General features: G+C 35.5%; 2 protein-coding genes across 2 annotated transcripts; both read left to right on the top strand.

The window, feature by feature from the left end:
* Positions 1 to 675: 675 nt before the first annotated feature.
* Positions 676 to 1346, top strand: LOC127126342 (uncharacterized; the record flags this gene model as incomplete). Its single annotated transcript, XM_051055254.1, has 2 exons — positions 676 to 816; positions 861 to 1346. Coding segments are annotated over 2 exons (627 nt in total), but the record flags the coding sequence as incomplete, so codon positions are not given.
* Positions 1347 to 21929: 20583 nt separating this feature from the next.
* LOC127130452 (uncharacterized mitochondrial protein AtMg00810-like) lies at positions 21930 to 22886 on the top strand. Its single transcript, XM_051059459.1, has one exon. The coding sequence runs from the start codon at positions 21930 to 21932 to the stop codon at positions 22884 to 22886; it is 957 nt and encodes a 318-aa protein (XP_050915416.1).
* Positions 22887 to 24435: the final 1549 nt, after the last annotated feature.

The following is a 24435-nucleotide window of genomic DNA, read 5'->3' as shown; positions in this document are numbered from 1 at the left end:
GCTGTAACTCAGAATTGCGAGGTCTGTGGAATCCAAGGCCACACTCCTGCGGAATGTCAACTCTTGACTGGAATCCAAACAGAGCAAGTAAACTATGCTCAAGGAAGCCCCTATTCGAATACCTATAACCCAAATTGGAAGAACCATCCAAACTTCTCATATAAGAGTAATAATGCTTTATACGCACCTGGACAGTCTCCAAATCAAGCCCCATCTATACCTCCGGGATATCAGAAACCGAATCCTAACAATAATACCCCTAGAAAATCCAACTTGGAAATCATGATGGAAAACTTTATAGCTTCCCAACAACAAACCAATAAAGATTTCTTAAACCAGAACATACACACTGGCGAACAACTTAAACAACTAGCAAGCAAAGTAGATGCCCTGGCTACCCATAACAAAATGCTGGAAACGCAAATATCTCAAGTAGCTCAACAACAAGCACCTACTGCTGCACCAACTGGTACATTCCCTGGACAGCCCCAACCCAATCCGAGAAGCCAAGCTCATGCAATTATATTAAGAAGTGGAACGGAAGTGGAAGGACCGTCTGACCCAAGGATAGAAAACCAAAACCCTAAGAAATCTACTGAGGAAAGTGAACCTAAGGAAAAGGAAGAGAGTAATAAGGAAACCCTAGAAAAGAAGGAACCTTATGTACCTCCACCACCTTACAAACCACCTATACCTTACCCTCAAAGGCTTGTTAAAACCAAAGATGTAGGCCAATTTAGAAAATTTGTTGATCTCCTTAAACAATTAAACGTTACAATTCCGTTTACCGAAGCTATTACGCAGATGCCTTCATATGCTAAATTCTTAAAAGAAATTCTTTCTAATAAAGGAAACTTGAGGATAGCGAAACCGTTACACTCCCTGCCGAATGTAGCGCTATAATCCAAAACATGCCCCCTAAACTCAAGGATCCGGGTAGTTTCTCTATACCCTGTCACATAGGAAAATTTGTCATCGACAAAGCCTTATGCGATTTAGGAGCCGGAATTAGCGTTATGCCTTTATCCATATGTAAGAAACTGGAAATGGGAGAATTAAGACCGACCAAAATGTCTGTGCAATTAGCAGATCGTTCCATCAAATATCCTGTAGGAATCCTTGAAAACGTTCCCGTACGCATAGGTCAGTTTTACATTCCCACTGACTTCACAATTATGGACATTAGAGAAGATGATACGACACCTATTATACTAGGAAGACCATTCTTAGCAACTGCCGGTGCAATCATAGACGTAAAACGAGGACGACTCACCTTCGAAGTAGGTGAAGAGAAAATTGAATTCATTCTTTCCCAATTCTTGAAAGCACCTGCAATAGAAGATACATGTTACTTCATGGATATCATCGATGAATGCATAAAAGAAGCAGAGTCAGGAGAAGACAAAGCATCAGACTATCTTTTAGAGGACAAATCTAAACAATGCCTAGCAACAACACCGGATCCTACGCAGTGTCTTAACAAACCAACCCCTGATTTGAAAACACTTCCCAAAAATCTGAGATATGAATTCCTAGACTTAGAACTTGAACGACCTGTGATAGTTAATGCAGATCTAGGAAGACTCGAAACAGAAAAACTCCTACATATCTTAAGAAAATATCCAACCGCACTAGGATACCACATCACCGATCTTAAAGGAATAAGCCCTTCTATTTGTATGCACCGCATCATGTTAGAAGAAGACTGTAAAACCTCTAGGGAACACCAGAGAAGACTAAATCCGATCCTAAGTGAGGTAGTAAAGAAAGAAATAACCAAGTTATTAGAAGCAGGTATTATATATCCTATATCTGATAGCAAATGGGTTAGTCCTGTACACGTTGTACCAAAGAAAGGAGGCATAACCGTTATTGAAAACGAAAAAGGAGAAACTATAACTAAACGAATCGAATCGGGATGGAGAATGTGCATTGATTATAGGAAACTAAACAAAGCAACCCGAAAAGATCATTTCCCTTTACCATTCATTGACCAAATGTTAGAACGATTAGCTAAACATTCACATTTCTGTTATTTAGACGGTTATTCAGGCTTCTTTCAAATACCAATTCACCCTGATGACCAAGAAAAGACAACATTCACATGCCCTTTTGGTACCTTCGCGTATAGACGAATGCCGTTTGGTCTGTGTAATGCCCCTGCAACTTTTCAAAGATGCATGATGGCAATATTCGCCGACTTTCTCGAAAACATCATGGAAGTATTTATGGATGACTTTTCTGTATACGGACAAAGTTTCGAAGAATGCCTTGAAAACCTGGAAAGAGTTCTGGAGCGATGTGTAAAAGTAAACTTAGTACTTAATTGGGAAAAGTGCCACTTTATGGTACAAGAAGGAATTGTTTTAGGACACATCATCTCGAACAGAGGAATCGAAGTAGACAAAGCCAAAATAGAGGTAATCGAAAATCTTCAACCCCCAAGAACTGTGAGAGAAGTACGAAGTTTTTTAGGACACGCCGGTTTTTACCGACGATTCATCAAAGACTTCTCTAAGATAACTAAACCCTTAACCGGACTGTTGATGAAAGATGCTGAATTCATATTCGACGATAACTGTTTAAAAGCATTTCAAACTCTTAAACAAGCATTGATCTCCGCACCCATTATGCAGACACCAGACTGGAATGAACCATTCGAAATAATGTGCGATGCCAGTGACTATGCTGTAGGTGCTGTTTTAGGACAAAGAAAGGATAAAAAGCTTCACGTTATATACTACGCTAGCAGAACCCTGGATGAAGCGCAAATGAATTATGCCACAACCGAGAAAGAACTCCTAGCAGTGGTATTTGCGCTAGATAAATTTCGTTCTTACCTGGTAGGAGCCAAAATAATAGTTTACACCGATCACGCTGCTATCAGGTACCTTTTAACAAAAAGGATGCTAAACCTAGACTCCTAAGATGGATCTTGTTACTACAAGAATTCGACTTAGAAATCAAGGACAAGAAAGGAACTGAAAACGTAGTAGCAGACCACCTCTCTAGACTTGAGAACCTTGAACCGGAAAGAACATCCATTAATGATGATTTCTCGTATGATAAACTCATAGCTACTTTGGAAGAGAACAACTCCGACATGCAAGTAGAAACCACCTTAGCTATATCTGTCACACCATGGTACGCTGATCTAGTCAATTATTTAGCTGCCGGAATAGTTCCACCTACTTTATCTTACCAGCAGAAGAAACGATTCTTCCACGACATAAAACACTATTACTGGGATGACCCCTTACTTTTCAAAAGAGGCCCCGATGGTATTTTCCGTCGATGTATACCCGAAGAAGAGGTAGAAAATATAATCCAACACTGTCACTCTGCGCCTTATGGTGGACACACAAGTACATCCAAGACCTGCTCTAAAATCCTACAAGCTGGCTTTTATTGGCCTACTATATGGAAGGACGTACATGCGGCTATTAAGGAGTGTGACAGATGTCAACGCACGGGAAACATATCTAGACGTGACGAGATGCCACAAAAAGGTATTTTGGAAGTAGAGATTTTTGACGTGTGGGGGATAGACTTCATGGGACCCTTCCCATCCTCTTTCGGTAACAAATACATACTCGTGGCAGTTGACTACGTATCAAAATGGATCGAAGCTATAGCTTCTCCAACAAATGACACCCGAGTAGTAACTAGACTCTTTAAAAATATAATATTTCCGAGATTTGGCATCCCAAGAATAGTAGTCAGTGATGGTGGATCACACTTTATATCCAAGGTACTCGAAAAACTACTACTTAAATATGGAGTGAGACATAGGATAGCAACACCTTACCACCCTCAAACCAGTGGACAAGTGGAAGTATCTAACAGAGAAATCAAGCAAATACTAGAAAAAACGGTCGCCACTTCAAGGAAAGATTGGTCATTGAAATTACCAGAAGCTTTGTGGGCATACCGAACTGCTTATAAAACTCCCATAGGGACGACCCCATTTAAGCTCATTTATGGAAAATCCTGTCACCTCCCGGTAGAATTAGAACATAAAGCCTATTGGGCTATTAGAAATTTAAATTTGAATTATAAAGCCGCCGGTGAAAAGAGAATCCTTGACATAAACGAATTAGAGGAACTCAGAAGAGACGCCTATGAAAATGCCAAAATCTATAAAGAAAGAACAAAACAATGGCATGACAAGCGTATATCAAGGAAAATCTTCAAGCAAGGCGACGCAGTACTTTTATTTAACTCTAGACTAAAGTTATTCCCGGGAAAACTACGATCCAGATGGTCAGGACCTTTTCATATCACTAAAATCTTTCCCAGTGGAGCGGTAGAAATAAAAGGACAATCTACAGAACCGTTCACCGTAAACGGGCAACGTCTGAAACATTATCACTATGTGGAAACCAACGAGGATTCGCAAATTCTACACTTAGACGAAACGCCCCCAGGACTCATAGACTATATTTAACAGTTTATTTGTCGAGCTTGCGACATTTAAACAAAGCGCTTAGTGGGAGACAACCCACAAATAAATTTGTTATTTTATTATTCTATTATTATTATCATTTCCCTATTTTTCTCTTAATTATTCTTTTAATTTCTATTTAGTATTCATTATTGATTTATTAAAAAAGAAAAAAATATATATATATATATATAATAATAATTCTTTTCTTCTTTCGGCATTTGGCCAAATCCTGACTTAAACTCATGTTTCTTTTCTCTAGCTAACACTAACCAGATGGGACATTCTGATCGTATGGGTATCAAGTTCAGAGGAATGGCTCAGAAACAAAAGTTTGAAGAACTAGCCGCTAGAGAGATGCTACCTAGTTTATATGCTGATGATTGGGCTATGACTGCCCTTGGACTGAGACAGAGTGTCCTGTTTTTGCTGAATCAGATAGGATGGGAGACCTCCCCTATCCTGAGACATTTCACCACCTACCGGAGACTCACACTAGAATTCCTTAGTTCATTAATCTATCTACCCAGCCATGGAAAAGGAATTAGCAGAGGTTTTATCCAGTTCAGAATGTTCAATATGGAGTACCAATTTAATATTAGAGACTTCACCAACCTTTTGGGTTTTCCTACCTCCTTTGATACATTCACTGTAAGCCAGGAAGAACTTTTTGAATATAGAGAGCTTGAACACTTTTGGGGTAAGCTGACTGGAAATGATGAGCCCGAAGAACATGAGTTTCTCTCTGGAAACATACATAACCCAGCTTTCCGCTATTTCCATAAGATCCTGACCCACACTTTATTTGGGAAGAAGCCAAATAGTACTTCAGTTTCACGTGATGAACTCTTCATCATATTTTGTGCTTCCCAGAACCGTCCAGTAAACGGTGCTACTTTTATGTTAGCTAATTTGGACCACCTTATCCAGGATGAGCGAGCACCCATTAGAATAGGCGGTTTGATCACTATGATAGGTAATGCTATTGGATTACGTCAGCCTATGCTTGACCTTAGCCCTTTTTGTGGCATTACTACTATGAGTATACCCTTCCTCTTCAACACTATGTTTATAGCAAACATAGGGTCTGATGAGTTTGAGCTTATTATTGATAACCAGGTTCTCTGCCTATTCACCATGCCCGATCCTAGAACTAGTGTTCATAACCAAAGGAACTGGCTCTATAACCTGAATGAAACCCCAACTCCTGCTGGATCCACTGAATCCATCCAGGACTATGAGATTTGTGATGACTATGAGCACTATGTTGACCATATCTCTCAGGCTGAATCTGACCCTCAGACACCTTCCGGCTACTATGATATTGATCCTCCTCCTCAGCCTGTCCTGACCGAAGAATCAGCCATGCCTGATCTCCGACATCATATGCCAGGAACAGATATTAAAACCGTCATTGAAGCTTTGATGTCAGAACAAGACGCCCTTAGGGAAGATTTCCACAACTTGAGACATGAAATCCTAGAATACATGAGCAGCACGGCAAGTCAGTTACGTATGTTACGGCATCGTGTTAACTCTTTTGCTCCTCCGGCCAGAGATCCGAAGATAGATGGAATTTAGTTATTTCTTTCTAAGTTATTTAGTTTTAGGCTAGATTTTTCATTAATGTTATTTGAATTCATGCTCGCATTTATTTTCCTTTCATTTCATTGTTTTCCCTTCCTGTATTACATTATGTTAATTTTATTAAAGCTTTTATTTATTTAATTTATGCAATGGCTATGTTCTCTACTGTTCTACTGTTACTCAGAATGAATTACTATTATGAGAAATAGAATAGCATGCAACACAAATTAATTAGCTAAATTAAATAGAACAATCTAAAAACCAAATAAAACAAAATAATCAAAATAAATTCATCTCCAGATTAATTATGTGAAGCGCTGCTGAATGCCCTGCCAAAAAGAAATGTGTGACGAGCGTCACACACTCCACGACGAACGGCACGCATAACTCCTGTTACGACCGTCACACCCTTGTGACGAGCGTAACGCCCTTCAGACATGTGAACGTTAGGGAGCCGTTGGAGACGAACGTTACACCTTTAATTTTTTTACCTTCCCCACTCACTTTTCATTTAACCACACTTAATTACTCTTCAACCACTTTTTCTTTCTATCTTCCAACCCTTCTCCTATAAATACCTACCAAAACTTCCTTCATTCACCACAAAACAATTCTCTCCTATCAACTACACTTCTTTTTCTTTCCAAATCACCCCTTCAAAAATTCATCACAATGGCGGGAAATCAAAATTTCGGAAATATCATCTTCCGATCCGGAGATGACAACTACCAGAAAGAGCAATTCGAACGTTTCCAACAGCGAGGCGTCGCTTCCACCAGGTACCCCGATTTAACTTGTTTACAACAATTAGGATTACTCCAAGGTATCGAATGGATGCTCCGCCTAGCCGACTTAACCTTCCTTTGCACTCATAATCAACCCACCTACCCATCCCTAACCTTAGAATTCTTAAGTTCATACGACTACACCACTCCCGCCGGTGAAGACGAATTTTTAACCGGTACCGCAACCTTCCGTATGTTCAACACCGAGTACTCCTTAACCCAAAACCAATTGAGTACCATGTTACAATTTCCCATAGAAGGTCAGGTACACCCCAGAATCCCTCCAAACTCAAACTGGAACACAGTTGGCGTTTTTGGCCTTTTTAAGAAAATTACCGGTATAGATACCTACAACTGGGAAGAACTCCTTCTCTCCCATATACATAACCCCACTATCCGGTACTTCATCCGCATCTTGCAAAACACAATTTTTGGAAGACCAAACAACAGCAAGGTCAACTCAAAGGAGCTATTTTTCCTCCAATGCGTCTTCGAACCGGATACTCAGGTAAACGCCGCCTCTTTTCTCTTTCATCACATCCGTACCTTATGTGCTAGAGGCCGGCAACCCTTTATAATTGGTGGATTAATAACATCCATAGCACTTGGCCTGAACCTAGGGGATAAACTCCAAACTTTAGAATCCCTACCTCCCCTGTCTATGGATATCAGCTATTGCCGCTCCAGCCGCCTGATTAAAAACAGAGTAGGCGGAGGATATTATCTTATGGTGAACAACCAGGCTGTCCCAAGCGTTGTTCTACCAAATATCGCCCTAACTGATGTCACAAACCCCGACCGCCACCTCTATGATTTAAACGCTCCTGAAACCACCGAGCCTTTACAAACAAACCCACAAACAGATGAGTTTGAAGAAATGGAACAAGGTGATCATCCTCCTACACAACATTCAGCCCCGCTCAACCCTTCCGGTAATGCAACTGGCCCATCCTCCCAACGTCGTCGACGAAGAAGGCCTGCAACCAACGACGACATTATGGATGCTATCGATGGTATGCAGGCACAGAATGCAGAGATGATGCAGATGATGCGTCAAATGCAACAGCAACAGGATGCCCGGAATGCCATAACCGACCAGCGGTTTACTGAATTGTTCAGCAGGTTCGACAACTTAGGCATACGTCAAAGATCACCAGGTCCTAGAACCAGAGGCGGAAGGCAGCCTTAGTTGTTATTTTCTTTGCATTTCCATTTTGTATTTCTTTCCCTTAAAACATTGAGGACAATGTTTAGTTCAAGTATGGGGGGGAAACAATATTCTTCCTATTTCCATTCTTCAAGTATGTTATTTTCCCTTTCATCGTTATTCTTCCTATTTCCATTCTTCAAGTATGTTATTTTCCCTTTCATCGTTATTTCCCTTCCTTATTATTTAATATTTTGTTTCAAAAAAAAAAAAAAAAAATATTTATAATTCTAAGTTAAGCCCCTAGTGTGAAATATTTCTATTATCTATTCCCCTCGATTTTCTTGAGCCATAACAAAAATTTTTTTTTTAACACACCCAATAAGTATAAAGGTTGCTTACTTTATAAAACTTGAGTGAAATCAAAACAAAATCATTACCATAACAACGCTCTGAGAACCTCAATATGTTAGATCAGGATAAGTACCTATTATACCGATTCCTTGAACTTTTAGTTCTATGGCAACCCCAAGTAGTTTATACAGAAGTCAGCACCGTCTTAATAGCAAACTACGTGGAGAGCCGATGAATATAAGTGAATGATCCCCAAAGTAACATAAAATATATGAATATATCAAGAAATGCACTAAGTAAATTAGGTGATCCTTACCAGATCATTTAATCTAAAGGTTGCAGATCATGCAAAAGCACAATACGAAAGATCCATTATGAGTTGGTTCAGTAAGAATCTGGTACTGAACTTGGTAGGGCGGACTACGGTTCGATCCCCCGCAATTTGCAATGGACTGAATAATGAAGTTATCCGACTTATGTACCAGAACTTCTAGCTAAAAGCGGATCATAATCACTAACCGGTTACTCCACTATGTGCGCGAAAAGATAAAGGGCTTAATGTGATTTCGCTAGAATGAAAACGGGTAAAATAAGACCAAAGGAACCAGGATAGCTATCATAGGGTACTTGAACTGATTTACATAAGGTAGGGTTATCTAAGTTGTAACGGTAGTTGTTGATGTCAAGATTAAACTCAAAGTCCTCCTAAACAAAAACCCATTTGCAACCTAGTACGAATTGATGTGTGCTTTGAAATTTCATCTGGCTAAAACTTTTAACAAGTTCTATACTGAATTTTGCTTGAGGACAAGCAAAGATTTAAGTATGGGGGAGTTTGATAACACGAAATTATATCACATTTTAAGACTTAATTCAATTAGATTATATTATCATTTACTTTCGGTTTACTGCATTTTATGGGATATTACGTGGTATTTTCTTCCTAATTGTCGCAGGTAGTCTATTTTGAAGAACAAGTGAAAAAGGGAAGAAAAGGAGGTGTAAAAAGGAATAAAAAGGAAACAAATAACAAAGACCAAGCCCAGCCCAAAGAAAGTGCACGTTATGCCTGTGACGGGCGTCACAAGGGTTGTGACGAGCGTCACACTAAAAGCACTCCTGTGACGAGCGTCACACATGGTGTGACGAACGTCACACCAGTCCTCTATATTTTTGGCGCAAGGAACTCAACTGACCACGTTGAAAGCTATTTCCACGCACGCTTAACCCTCGGAACGAGACCACGCACACGGAAACCCTTGAAAAGCAGTTACACCAGCAGCTGTATAAATAGCAGCTAATGGGGAAGTTTCAAAGTCTCGGTTTTTCCACGCTCATATTGCCGAAGCTCTGCCAAATTTTCTTGTCACACCTTTTGCTTATTTTTTCCTTTCCAGCACTTAACATTGTTTATTTTATTTATTTCTTTTGCAAGCTTTACATTCTTTTTCCCTTGCAAAATTTACCTTTCCCGTTTCAGCTTCTAGATATTTTTCGCATAATAGTTTCTACACCGGAAACTATTGTGCAACTTTATACTGGATTTAACCTTACGTTATATTCCAGTTTTATTTCCTTGATTTAATTTACTGTTTAATTGAAGAATCCAAGAACAAATCCTACCGGCTTGTGGTGGAGTGTTCAAGACTATTGTATTACGCATTCAGGTTCTTTAATCATTATTTAATATTTTGTTTTATTATTTATCTATATTATCCGCCTGGAATGAGTCTGTTTATGCATGATATAAATTCTTATTTGTTTAGCATGTCTGGCTAATTTGCCTAGGTATCGGTATGTAAAGTAAGCAGAATAAGGGATCAAGACTGAGTCGGTCTATCTAAACTTAAAATCAAAATCAATCTTTTTACGGTCTCAACTTACAGGTTTAATAACAAGATTTTTTACAAAAGTAAAAGACATAAAGAAGTTAAAATCAATAGAGCGAGAGTTTGAGATTTTAACTGGACAGTGTAAGTTAGGCATTAATTCTAGATCAGGGCGAGAGCAAGTTTTAGAGTTAATTAAATTCTGACCTTTTCCACAAAGTATTTTTAAAGATTGAATGTGAGGACGAGAGTTAAGCATTTGGATTTAATTATATAACCTAAGTCAACAGAGCGAGAGTTTGAGATAAGGGTGTTTAAAACGGTCAGTATTTTCTTAAAAAGAGTTTCTGCAACTTTATTGCTTTCAAAATATGGTTTTTGACTTAATTATAAGTGACAGCAACATTAATATAAAATCATGGTTTATTCAACAGAGCGAGAGTTTGAGATAGAACCTTTAACCAATAAAGTTAACCGAAACGATTCATTTTAAAACCAAGAAGCCGACAAAGACTTGATTCCCTAGTTTTGACGAACTACATACCGATATCCGTTTTATTGATATTTAATCTAGATATTAGTTTAGCTCTTAGTTTTTTCCCAAACAATCAAACATTTTCACCTTAGATTTACGTAGTAACCTTAGATAACGGTATATCGATTCATAAGTCCCTGTGGGATCGATATCTTTTAAAACTACGCGATAGAACTGTGCACTTGCAGTTTGTATCCCAAATTCGACTCATAAAGTCGCGATCATTAATCTCCTTCACATTTTTATAGAGAATACCATGAAAGAAAAACAAGAAACATGTATTCTTCATCTTATGTATGTAATGAAAAGTAAAGAGAATTTTTTTATCTAACTAACATTAAAGGATCCAAAAGTGTTGTGTATCAAAGATAAAAAGTCAAGTTGTGATGCAGATATTCTTCATAACTGAAAATTAAAAAGCGTCTATTTGGACCATCCTTCTTATTTTACTCATACAATTGGAGAAGTTTCTTCTTATAGAAACAAAAAAATTAATTTCTTTGGTTTGAGAGATATTACTAAGAGCCCCCAACCTATTATTGATCTATTTTGAGATTGCAACACAATTGACTTAGTATCAAGTAAATTGTGTGACAAAGGTAATATTGTATGTTATGTAATTTCTCTATGTGCAAGTTAATTTAATTCTTGGAAACAATATTTTTATATATCAATTTTTTTATAAAAAGGAATGTGACCATATAGGAACTCACACATGTTATCTTTGATCTAATCCCTTCCATTTTAGAGGTGGAAGTTATTGTATGTGCAAGTATCCTGGAGAAAACATATCTAGAAGATGAAGATCAAGATCAAGATAAAGAAATGAATAAAAGTAAAACTGAAGATACTAAAAACTGAGAAGCAAATATAGATCATCAAAATTTTCCCAATGAATGAAGGGTTGCTAAAGTTCATCCAATCAAGAATGTGATTAGAAATATTTTTAAGGGAGTTACAATTGGCACTCCCTTAGAAAGGTAAGTAACTTTATGACTTTTACTTCCAAAATTAAGCTAAAGGAAGTTGATGAATCTCTCATCGACGAACATTGATCTCTTGCAATCTAAGATAAGTTAAATCAAATTGAGAGAAAAATGTTTGGGAATTCATTCCCAAACCTTCGTCTAATATAGTGGTTGGAACCAAATGTTTAAAGAAATAAATCAAGGCTCATTACAAAAGGGTACAATCAAGATAAACATAGATTTTGATGAGCACTTAGTTATATTAGATACCTTAAGGATGCTCTTAACTTTCTCATGCATTTTGATTTTCAAAACTCTTCCAAATGGATGTAAATAGTGAATTCATGAATGATTACATCCAAGAGGAATTGCATGTTGATAAACCTCTCAATTTTCTAAACTACTTTTTTTTTCTAATCATGCTTTCAAGCTGAAAAAGGCTCTATACTTTTTTAAACAAGCCCCCAGGCTTGGTATGAACATTTGAGCAAGTTTCTTCTTTAAAACAAATTAGAGAGGGGATTTTGATGCAATTATTCAATAAAACCAAGCATGCCATCTTACTTCTGCAAATTGTTATCGATGATATCGTCTTCAGTGCTAATAATAAATTCTGGTGTAAAACATTTTTTGATATGGTGCACAATGTCTATGATGGGAGATTTATGGTAATTCTTAGCTTAAATATTTTTCAATTAGAGAAAGGCTTCCTTAATCTAAAATATGAAGTTGTACATAAACAAATATGAAAAAGGAATGCTTTGCAGTATCAAAGGCAAATTGTCAAATAAAAAAAAGTTTCCAAAATATTTCCTAAAGAGAAATGACTTCATATTCGAAGAAAGAATCTCAGTAAGAAATAAATAGATTCCAGAATTCCATCTCAAGTTAGAGAGATTCAGATAAAATAAAGTTTGGTTCAATAACGAATCAAGTAGAATAAGTCCTTTAAAGCTTAGATACTATTTGGTAAGAGGTAAGTCACTTGGTAGATGATGAACTTGAAAAACTCTAGTTATTCTTATAATAAGTTCTAAATCATCGCATCTTCATTATACTTATTTTTCTACCAACTATGTGTTTAAGTGTGTGCCCAAAAGAAAAAAGGGTAAGAAACTTTAAGGAAGTATGTAAGAAAATTGGGCAAAAGTTCTTATTAATCTAAAGCCATCATAAGGTTATAGGTTTGATGAATTATAATATTCAAGAAAAAAGGGGTCTTAGATAAAAGCAACCACATTGAGCATTCATGCCAGGCTCCAAAGTAACAAACTTCCCAACAAACAATCCCATCAAAGGAATAAGTATGGACGTATTCCCTAATTAATTATGCCTTTCTCAGTGCTTGTTTATTCACATCTTTATCAGGTAACTCATTCATTTGAAACATGGTCTATGTGCTTGTTATATCTACCTATCTTTTTGTTTCCCTCTTTTTTGGTAATACCAAAGGGGAGAAATATACTCTCGGGGGAAGGGGGGGGGTATAGTATATTTTCTAGGGGAACTTTAATCACTCAAATCCTTTATCTTTGCTTCTTTGTTTGTCCATCTCCTTGAGATATGCATTGTCATCAATAAAAAGGGAGAAATTGGACTTATGTGTTTGCATTTACAATATCTACAATAATTGGATGATCTCAATGATTTTGATGATGACAACACAATGATATGAAGTCTTCATATGAAATTATAATCAAGATGATCAAGTTATTTTGCTTATTAGATAAATATGTCAAAACCAATATCTTAAGGACATCACAAAATGTAAAGCGACGTTCAGTGAGATCCCTGATGATCTATGTCAAACAATCTCTAATGATGGTGTCTATCAAATAAGTCATATCAAGCTTCATTAGGTAGAAGATGTCAATTCCAAAATGAAGTGTCGAATCAATGATGAATCAAGGAAGGGATCTTGAAGATTTAGAGTTATTAAAGAGAGGAAGCGTGAAAGCTCATCTGGTCTTGTGTCTGAGTGATCAGTGTATTATAAATATATAATAGTAACCCCTAAGATACTAATACAACTCTTTCTCTCCATCTCTCTCTCTATATATCTCTATCTCTCTCTGTCTCTCTCTCTCACACACACACACATACACACACACACACACACATACACACACACACACACATGAAAATAGTTTTAAACCTCCTTTTTTGCTAAAACACCTTAAAATCTATTGAAAACGTAACAAATATTGTGTTGGATGGATCAAGAAATATTATAATCAATTAAGGAAGTTTTTACATTGTCTAATCGATTAGGGACGTGTTCTAATCAATTAGATCAAGGAAAATGAATTCCTAATTGATTGGAACACTTGTAATAGATTAAGACATTATATGCTGTAGGGTTTCCTATTTGGGAATCATAGTTTCATATTTTAAAGCTCATAATCGATTAACCCTATGGTATAATCGATTATGACATTTAATTTGGCTCATGGATAATTTCCTTTTTGATCCAAATCATTTCATGTCTAAAGAAATCTTTTTTTCATATTCCAAAATACACCAGAACTTGAATCTCTATTATCATTTTCTAATTTTCTACTCTTCTTCTCTCCTTTTTATGTTGTTTAGCTAAAGTTGCTTTAGTACCTTGTGAGTGAAAAATACTTATGAGAATTTTGTTTGTACTGATTTTCATGCTTAAGTGTTCTTTATAAAGAGTGTTACTCTCTTATTTTATTTCTTAGGTTCTTGAGATGGTCCTTGTAAAATCTCGGTTTGGTTCTTGACATTAGCTAGTAAAATCTTTGTTTGGTTCATTATCTTAGCCGACAAAAAGTTCATTATTCTTAATAAGTTCAAAATGTTTTTACATGACAGAATCCCATTAAGAAATCATTTCAACAAGAGAAAGAAAGTTTACATTGTTTTCCATATTAATCCTCTCATTTTTTCCCATGAAATGCTAAATTTTACTCAACTAGATATCTAGTAACATAAACTATCCTAAGTAAGACATTCTTCCGATGCCTTTTTTCATTTCTTATAAGCTCTTGAAGATGTTTATCAATTGTTATATTTTTCTTAAATCTAATTTGTAAGTCAATTCATTTACTCATGAAAGACATGTGTGCACCGTTTGATTCATGTTCTTTAAGTCTTTTATAAATATGTTTCCAATAATTAAAACATTCATTTGCTAAGCGATTCATTCTACAACTTGTACCAAATAATTTATAACAAAAACAAAAAACTCTATCCAAATATTTTGAATAAACAAACCAATTTTCTATCTTGCTCTTCTCCATTAGAATAATAACGAATATGAAATGATGATGAGAAATGCCTACCCGAAGTATCTTTAGGACCATTCACAATTGACACATCTCTTTTAGGATAATTTCTTAGTAATTAATCTCTTAAGTCATTGCTAAGGTTATTCCATGTTCTTGGATCATAAATGTCCAATAAAATAAACTCGTTAGGTTGTTTATCAATAAAAACAGGGATATGCTCATTTTCATTATTATAACCTTCATCATCATCTTCATTTTCATTGTTTCCAACCAAAATATCTTGCTCTTCAATAATCCTATTTAGTTGTTCATTCTCTAAACTCTCAGATTAAAGGTTCAAATTACCTAGATTTGCATAATTTGAAATAGAAATTGTAGGGTGTTTTCCAAAAAAAATATGAATAACACCCTTTTGAGATTTATTATCAATTTAAATTAGTTTCTTTCTTTTTCGTTTTAGATGACCAGACAATTGTTTTCTATGCAATATTTCAAGCAATCAAAGAGATGAAACAATAGTACCTGATGTTGATTTTTAACCTTCAACTTAAATTTGATCAATTTGTTCCAAAAGTATTTGAACACCAAATCAAACTTGATCCTGAAAAGTGAAAATCAACATACAAATTAGCATCTTATAAAAGTTTTTTTTTTGACTAATAAGTAAAACCATATATATGCTTTTCTAGAGAGATGGAGAGATTATAACTAGATTGAGATTTAAGAATTAGAAAGAACACATATTCATAAATTAAGGTAAAGTTCTATGACTTTTGAGTCTTAATAAAGAGTTAGAAATCTGACTTTTCAATGATTCATATTTCCTATATCATTATTTTAATTTTAGTACCCCAATTAGACTTTTTAGTTGCTGCAATTATGAATATATTAATTGATTTTATTCCACTCTATATTTTATTTAAGGGAAATTACATTCATTTATTAATTTTGACTTTGTAGTGCCCCTATGATTTTGTTAGCCAGTATTTTTCAAACAAAAATTCTAACAATATATATATATATATATATATATATATATATATATATATATAATATATATATATATATATATATATATATATATGTGTGTGTGTGTGTGTAAAAAAAATTGGTGCCCCTAAAATTATGGTGCCTTGGGCTCCCACCCCGCGAGTTCGTGCTCAGGGCCACCCCTGTTCTAAAATAAGTCAAATTCAAAAATTTATCATTCATCATGATCATGATCTCACTGAGTATCTCTTAATGGTCAGTGTTTCAATCATAAACTTATATATTCAACATACTATAGTAATACACCTTATATTATCTTTTATAATCAACTTTTACTTTTTAGATTCATTAAATAATTGATATATCAAATATATATATAATCCAAATACATAATTTATTTAATGAACTTAAAAAGTAAAATTTGCTTATAAAAGAGAATGAATGAAGTACTTTGTATTTCGTCTAAGCATTATCATAATATATATCATTTGCCACATATCACTAAGATTTTTCTTTAGATTGTATTGTGGTTGGACTTATAAAAAATATTGGTTTTTCTTTGGATTAAAAACATAAAGCCTAAAGGTAAGAGAGCTTAAATTATTTCTTTTTCACATATGTCTATTTCTTTATTTTCACTTTCTTACAATCATTTATTGGTGCCTATTTTTATTTTAATTTTGTATGCTTGACTTTTTAATTTTATTTTTAAAATTTTGGTCAAATCATTTTTCTTTCTTTCCGAGCGTCACTACTACTTAATTTTCTTTGAAAAAAATTTCCTTTTTCCTTCTTCTCCTCAACTTTTATTTTTACAATATCCTTTGTCATACCTCAATTTTACCCCTCATTCAAAAAACTGATACATCTATCATAGCATTTGTTTCACCTACGTAGCATACCATGTAGTTCATCTCGCATAATGCCTAAAATATCGACCAGATTTTTTTTCTTCAGATTTACAGACATACGGTTGAACTGATTCTCAAATGTACGTAAAATTAGCGGGCAAAAAATTTCAAAATCGAATTTGTAGATGTTAGCATTATTAATCCATGGTTCACGTAGTTTGACCTGACATGCTCATTTTATTTTTTTGAATCCTATCTATTGTACCTCGAAAAATGAGAACACGACCCTTACAATGCGCAATCGCAAGCTCGCGGGATAGACTAAACAGAGTCGCCGATAAAATATATTTATTCCCAAAGGGGGAAAAGGAAAATATAAATAAAACCCCTAAAAGAACGACAATGATTATGATCGTCGCAACCATATCAGGGTTCAGGAGTCAATTACGCAAAGGGGAGGTATTAACACCCCTCATGTTCTTGTACTCAATAGGAACCATTTAGTTAGTTGTGCGTGTTATTTGTTGTGAGATGTGTTTGGAAATGGTATGCTAATGAATATTGAGGAAGGTAGATTGATTCATGGTGGGCTTCTGTGGTTAGTGTTAAGAATGAGGAAGTTTTGTTCAATGACTATGGAAAAGAAGAAAATGAAGTGGCTTTTAGAGTAATGAAGTGGTTTCATAAGAAGAAGAAGCGGATGAATGAAAAAAAAGGGTGAGAGCAAAAGAAAGTATTACGTGAAAATGAAGAGGAATATTTGTGAATTTCCAGTTTTTTTACTTTGTGAAGAAGACCCCTGTCATGTTTTTTCTACTGAACCAAATTTTTTCCTTTTGATATTTCACTAGTGAGAGAGAGGTGATGCTATTGAAGAATGAGACACCATGTTTTTTTTTTCCGATTGGTCCCTCTTGTTCAAAACTTTCAGCAATATTAAGCATATATACTAGGGCCAAATAGGGTTACTAAAGTTTTAAAATGCCAATAGTATCCTTAATATTTATTTTAGAGACAAAATCAATTAAAACTAGTTAAAACTAAATAAAATTAAACACCTTAAAATAATCACAATAAAATCGAGACAAAACTACAATTAATCTTATTTAATTATTTCGAATATTTTGAGAAAAAAATAAAAATAAAAGGACTCAAAAAATGAAAATGAATGCGCTAAAATGATCATCGCAAAATAAACCTCTAGAAAACAGACATGTCTTGACTAAATTTTGAAGTAAAAATGTCTAGTTGAAAAAGCTCAGGATGATCAAAATACAACCGGAAGAGGAGTCCAAAAAAATAAAACTAGCATGCCAAGTTAAACTAAGCGAACTATTGATTAATAATACCGACGTCTGCAAGCTCGATTTTGAAAATTTTCACCCGCTAATTTCACGTACATTTGAGACTCAATTAAACTGGTCTGTTTGTAAATCCGAAGTTTTATTCTGGTTGATGTTTTAGGCATTATGCAAGATTAAATGCATGTTATGGTATGCAGGTGATGCAAATTTCATGATGAATGTATTGATTTATTGAATAAGGGACAAAATTGGGGTATGACATCCTTGCTTTTTGCTAGCTCTCATATACTTAAGATAAGGTAGTGAATATATTTTTTTTTTCAAATTTGGCTAAGGGTTGTATCTTTGAAAGAACAAAATAATTTTTTATTGTATGGCCTAAAGGGATTTGTCAAAGGATTCTCACCCTCACTAGGTAGGCTTTTTAGGTCAAGTACATTTTTCACTCAATACAAATAATGCATTGATCCTTTCCATGATTTTCAAACATATCAAGCAATTAGAAAGACTAGTCAAAAGCCTACTTAGTTATTATGCATGTCTACTCTTATTATTTGGTCAAACATGAGGTTGCACACTTCTCACTTAGATAGACTTTACTATTCCTGACTTACATCGACTTGTTTTCTCTAAATCATAGAGAGAGAAAAAAAATCAAATTTTGAGTAAAACAAATAATTCAGAATCATATTATTTTTCATAGATAGTCATGCATAAATTATGAATCAAGCATTTAAAAGAAAATAACAAAATCTTTTTTCTGTTATTCAGGAAATAATCAAAGACATTTATTGTAAATAATTTACATTCATAGAATAGAAAATTAGTCATTAAGAGCTGTAATTAGTTGTGATTAGTCATTATGAGTTGTAATTACCGACACTATTATATATAGTATCAAATGCAACGAGAAAGGCATCAAGCTAGAATTTCTAACATGGTATCAGAAGGTTCGATCTAACCTGTGAACCTTGTTCTCTTAGCTGAAATAGCGACACCCCACTGGGTCGCTCTTGAAATCTTGTTTCTTGTTAGAATAAATTTGCTGCACGTGTGAGGGCCATGGAAAATGAAAAGAATTTTTGTGTCCATTTTACCGGCAAAAACTATTTTGCATGGGATTTTCAATTCAAGATGTATGTTAAAGGAAAAGGATTATGGAGTCATCTAGATGATGTTTCTAAGGCACTGACGGAGAAAATTGCTTTAGATGCGTGGGAAACTAAAGATGCTCCAATCATCACTTGGATTCTCAAGAGTATTGATCCTCAGATGATCAATAATTTACGCTCTTTTTCAACTGCTCAAGAAATGTGGAATTATTTGAAGCTCATTTACAACCAGGACAATTCGGCAAAACATTTTCAGTTGGAGTTAGAAATAGCCAACTATAAACAAGGTGTTTTGTCTATTCAAGAATACTATTTGGTTTCTTAAATCTCTGGACAAAACACTCTTCTATTATACATGCTAATGTTCCCAAGACCTCTCTCGCGGCTGTTCAAGAGGTTTACAACACCAGTGGGCGAGATCAATTTCTCATGAAATTACGTCCAAAATTTGAGGTTGTCAGAGGTGCCTTGCTGAATAGGAATCTTGTTCCTTCTTTAGATATATGTGTTGGAGAACTTCTAAGGGAGGAACAACGTCTTATTACTCAAGGAGCCATGTCTCATGAAGCTACCATTTCCGAGCCCATGACGGTTGCATATGCTGCTCAAAGTAAAGGTAAATGTCGTGATATGAGATAGGTTCAGTGTTTCTCTTGCAAACAATTTGGTCATATTGCTCGTAGCTGCAATAAGTTTTGTAATTACTACAAGCAACATGGTCATATTATCTCTGAGTGTCCCACACGTCCTCCACGACCAACAAAATGTTCAATACAGGCATTCCGTGCAACTACAAATCATGCAGTTGGTCCATCCACTAATGGGGCATCAAACAATAGTGCTATACAACCTGAATTGATTCAACAAATGGTACTTTCCGCTCTTTCGGCATTGGGAATTCAGGGTAAGTCTTCTAATGTTTCTAGCCCATGGTTTCTTGATTCGGGTGCATCCAATCACATGACAGGTTCTTCAGAGCATTTGCACAATTTACATTCTTATCATGGTAATCAGAAAATTCAAATAGCTGATGGTAATACTTTATCTATTACTGATATTGGCGACATAAACTCTGATTTTCAGGACGTGCTTGTATCACCTGGACTTGCGTCTAATTTATTATCTGTTGGTCAATTGGTAGATAAAAATTATGATGTTAACTTTTCTAATGATGGTTGTCTTGTGCAGGAGAAGGTGTCGGGGAAGGTGATCGCGAAGGGGCCTAAAGTTGGAAGATTGTTTCCACTCCAGTTTATTTCTAATCATATATCTCTTGCTTGTAATAATGTTTTGAACTCTTATGAGGATTGGCATAGAAAATTAGGCCATCCAAACTCTGTTATTTTGTCCCATTTATTTAAAAATGGTTTGCTGGGAAATAAAAATGTTTCTAATGCCTCTATTTCATGTTCTGTTTGCAAATTGGCTAAGAGTAAAACACTTCCTTTTCCGTTTGGTGCTTATCGTGCTTCCACTTGTTTTGAAATGATTCATAGTGATGTATGGGGTATGTCTCCTGTAGTTTCTCATTCTCACTATAAATATTTTGTCACATTTATTGATGATTATAGTCGTTTTGTTTGGATATATTTCCTTCGGTCTAAATCTGAAGTGTTTTCTATGTTTAAGAAATTTTTGACATATGTTGAAACTCAATTTCAAGCAAGTCTTAAAATTTTTCGCTCTGACTCTGGTGGTGAGTACATGTCTCATAAGTTTCAGGAATACCTTCAACAAAAAGGCATCTTGTCGCAACGATCTTGTCCCAATACCCCTCAACAAAATGGTATGGCAGAACGTAAGAATCGTCATTTGCTTGATGTAACACGCACGTTGCTTCTCCAAGCTTCTGTACCATCCCGATTTTGGGTAGAGGCTCTTTCCACAACTGTCTTCTTGATTAATCGTCTTCCTTCTACGGTTATTAAACTTGATTCTCCTTTCTTTCGTCTTTTTAAAATTCATCTTGATTATAGTGCTTTACATACTTTTGGGTGTGTGTGTTTTGTTCACTTGCCTCCTTTTGAAAGGCATAAGCTTGGAGCACAATCTGTTCAATGTGCATTTATGGGATATAGTCACTCTCATAAGGGATTTGTGTGTTATGATGTCACTAACCATCGTTTTCGCATTTCTAGAAATGTGACATTTTTTTATAATCAGTTTATGTTTCCCTGTGTTTCTCTTGCCATTAATGATATTGTTACTCTTCCTAAGTTTTCTATTATGCCTCAATCTATTGAACGTTATAAACCAGGTCATGTATATGTTAGACAAAATAGGCAGCAGGTTCCCACACCCCTTCCTGACGTTGAACCGCCACCTGATCCTATACCGGTTGAACCACAGCGTTCTGGTCGAATATCTCATGCACCAGATAGATATTCACCAGACATATATGATTCCTCACATACTTCTCTGACTGCCACACTTTCTAGCATATTTATTCCTACTTGTTACTCATAGGCTGTTAAGGATGTGCGATGGATAAAAGCAATGAATGAAGAGCTTCAAGCTCTTCAAGAGAATTTCACATGGGATATTGTCTCTTGCTCTCCTGATGTAAAACCTATAGGTTGCAAATGGGTGTATTATGTGAAATTGAATTCTGATGGGTCCCTCAATCGTTACAAGGCTCGTTTGGTTGCGTTAGGAAACAAGCAGGAATATGGAATTGATTATGATGAGACATTTGCACCGGTTGCCAAAACGACAACTGTCCGCACGATCATCTGTATAGCTGCTTCTAATGGGTGGACTCTTCATTAAATGGATGTGAAGAATGCTTTTCTTCATGGTGACCTGGCAAAAGATATTTATATGACTCCACCTCAACGCTTATTCTCTTCATCTAAAGGCGCGTGTAAGCTCAAACGCTCCTTATATGGTTTGAAACAGGCACCTAGAGCATGGTACGAGAAATTCCGCTCCACTCTACTTGGATTCTCCTTTACTCAAAGTCGGTATGATTCATATTTATTTATTCATAGCACATCTGTGGGTATTGTTCTGCTTCTTTTGTATGTTGATGATATGGTTATTACTGGTTCGGATCATGCTTCCATTCAACAACTTAAGCAACAGTTACAAGCATCATTTCACATGAAAGATCTGGGTAATCTACATTATTTTCTTGGTCTTGAGGTTCATTCTACATCCAAGGGCATCTTTCTCCATCAACACAAGTATGCTAAAGATTTGATTTCTATGGCCGGTCTCGAATCGGCTAATCCGGTAGATACTCCTCTTGAGGTTAATGTTAAATATCATCATGATGATGGTGATCTTTTGCCTGATCCCTTATTGTATCGACAACTTGTGGGTAGCCTCAACTACTTGACTATTACTCGCCCCGACATATCTTTTGCTGTTCAACAAGTAAGTCAATTCATGCATTCTCCTCGCCATCTTCATTTGGCTGCAGTTCGCCGTATAATTCGCTACTTAAAGGGAACCTCTCACCGCAGATTATTCTTTTCCGTTGGAATTTCTCTTCAATTGAGTGCTTATAGTGATGCTGATTGGGCAGGGTGTCATGATACTCGTCGATCTGTTACTGGTTGGTGCATGTTTCTTGGTTCTTCATTGATCTCTTGGAAAAGTAAGAAGCAAGCAAGAGTTTCTAAATCTTCTACTGAATCAGAGTATCGTGCCATGTCTGCTGCTTGTTCAGAAATACTTTGGCTTCGTGGTCTTTTGGCTGAACTTGGATTTCCCCAAACATAGCCAACTTCACTTTATGCTGACAATACAAGTGCCATTCAAATTGTTGCAAATCCTATTTTTCATGAACGCACCAGACATATCGAAGTTGATTGTCATTCAATACGTGACGCCTACGATGATCGAATAATATCACTTCTTCACGTCAGTACTCAGTTGCAGGTTGCAGATATTCTTACCAAGGTTGTTCCACGCCCACGAAATCAGTTTCTTGTTAGCAAATTAATGCTCCTTGACCAGCCGCAGGGGGGATGTTATTCAGGAAATAGTCAAACACATTTATTGTAAATAATTTACATTCATAGAATAGAAAATTAGTCATTAAGAGCTGTAATTAGTTGTGATTAGTCATTATGAGTTGTAATTACCGACACTATTATATATAGTATCAAATGCAATGAGAAAGGCATCAAGCCAAAATTTCTAACATTTTCATGCCATTTTATCTCTGACATTTTATAGTCAACCTTTTGTTGATGGTTCCTGATGGGTTGTATCCATAAGTATACGAAGCATGTTCAAGTAATATAAAAGATTATCGATCCTACAGAGACCAATGTCAATCTATCGATTACTATTATTACGTTGTATATCTAAGGCTAATCGGAACAAAGTGTAATGCGTATAGGAAATAAAAACAAAGATTGAATTCAGAGAAATAAGTGATTCACTTCGATCTAACAGTACTCCTATTGTCTAGTAGTAACACTTACGGGGCAATATTTTCTTCTCGAAATAAAAGTTAATTAAACAGGAACCACCGCATTAGCATAATTGGAACCAATTTTTACTCTCTAATTTATACCTTCCATTTGTCACATATGGCCGACGCTTACCGCGTTAAAGTAGTAAACTAATTTTTTAAGGAAATAAACTCTTAGCTCAATTGAAAAGTGATTTTGATTTGAAAGTTTGACTTAAAAGGGTCCCGGGCTTTCGCTCGGATAACCGGATCCTAAATCTATAAACACGTCCTAAAATAGTTTTACAATCGCCTTATAATAATATCAAAATTTCCTAATTAAAGCGATTTCGCTGTTTTTATCAATTAAAAGCTAACCAACTTTTATCTAAAGTATCAGACGACTTTCGATCTTACCCGACGTAATCACGACTATTACGTAAATCGAAACACGATCCCATTTACGTAATGGCCGATCCATTTAAGTTCGGAAAAATTGTTTAAAATCAAAATCAACCCCTAAAGTATTTCTACATAAACAACATATAGAGTACCGTCGAAACGAAGGTCCTCACATCCCAACACAATAATTTTTTTTGGACATGACTATGATAAACATTGCATATAATTGATTTGCAGAATGACTCATTTAGGGATTAAAAATGTGATAAGTGTGTGATTGGTTTCCAAAAGAACGAATGTGTCACTCTTAAGTTCGGTTCGAAGACAAATCCTTTTGCAGTAAAAGAATTTAAAACAAGTAAATCGTGCGATAAAGTAAACAAAGTAAAGTAGAGCAATAATGTAAATAGATTTAAAGCGGGACAGGAAAATAAAGAATGTAAAGCGGTGCAGGAATTTAAATAAAGT

This window comes from Lathyrus oleraceus, chromosome 3 (assembly GCF_024323335.1).
Source record: "Lathyrus oleraceus cultivar Zhongwan6 chromosome 3, CAAS_Psat_ZW6_1.0, whole genome shotgun sequence".
NCBI classification, from domain to species: Eukaryota; Viridiplantae; Streptophyta; class Magnoliopsida; order Fabales; family Fabaceae; genus Lathyrus; species Lathyrus oleraceus.
The sequence above is the reverse complement of the archived record's forward strand: the minus strand, read 5'-3'. Positions and strand labels throughout refer to the sequence as shown.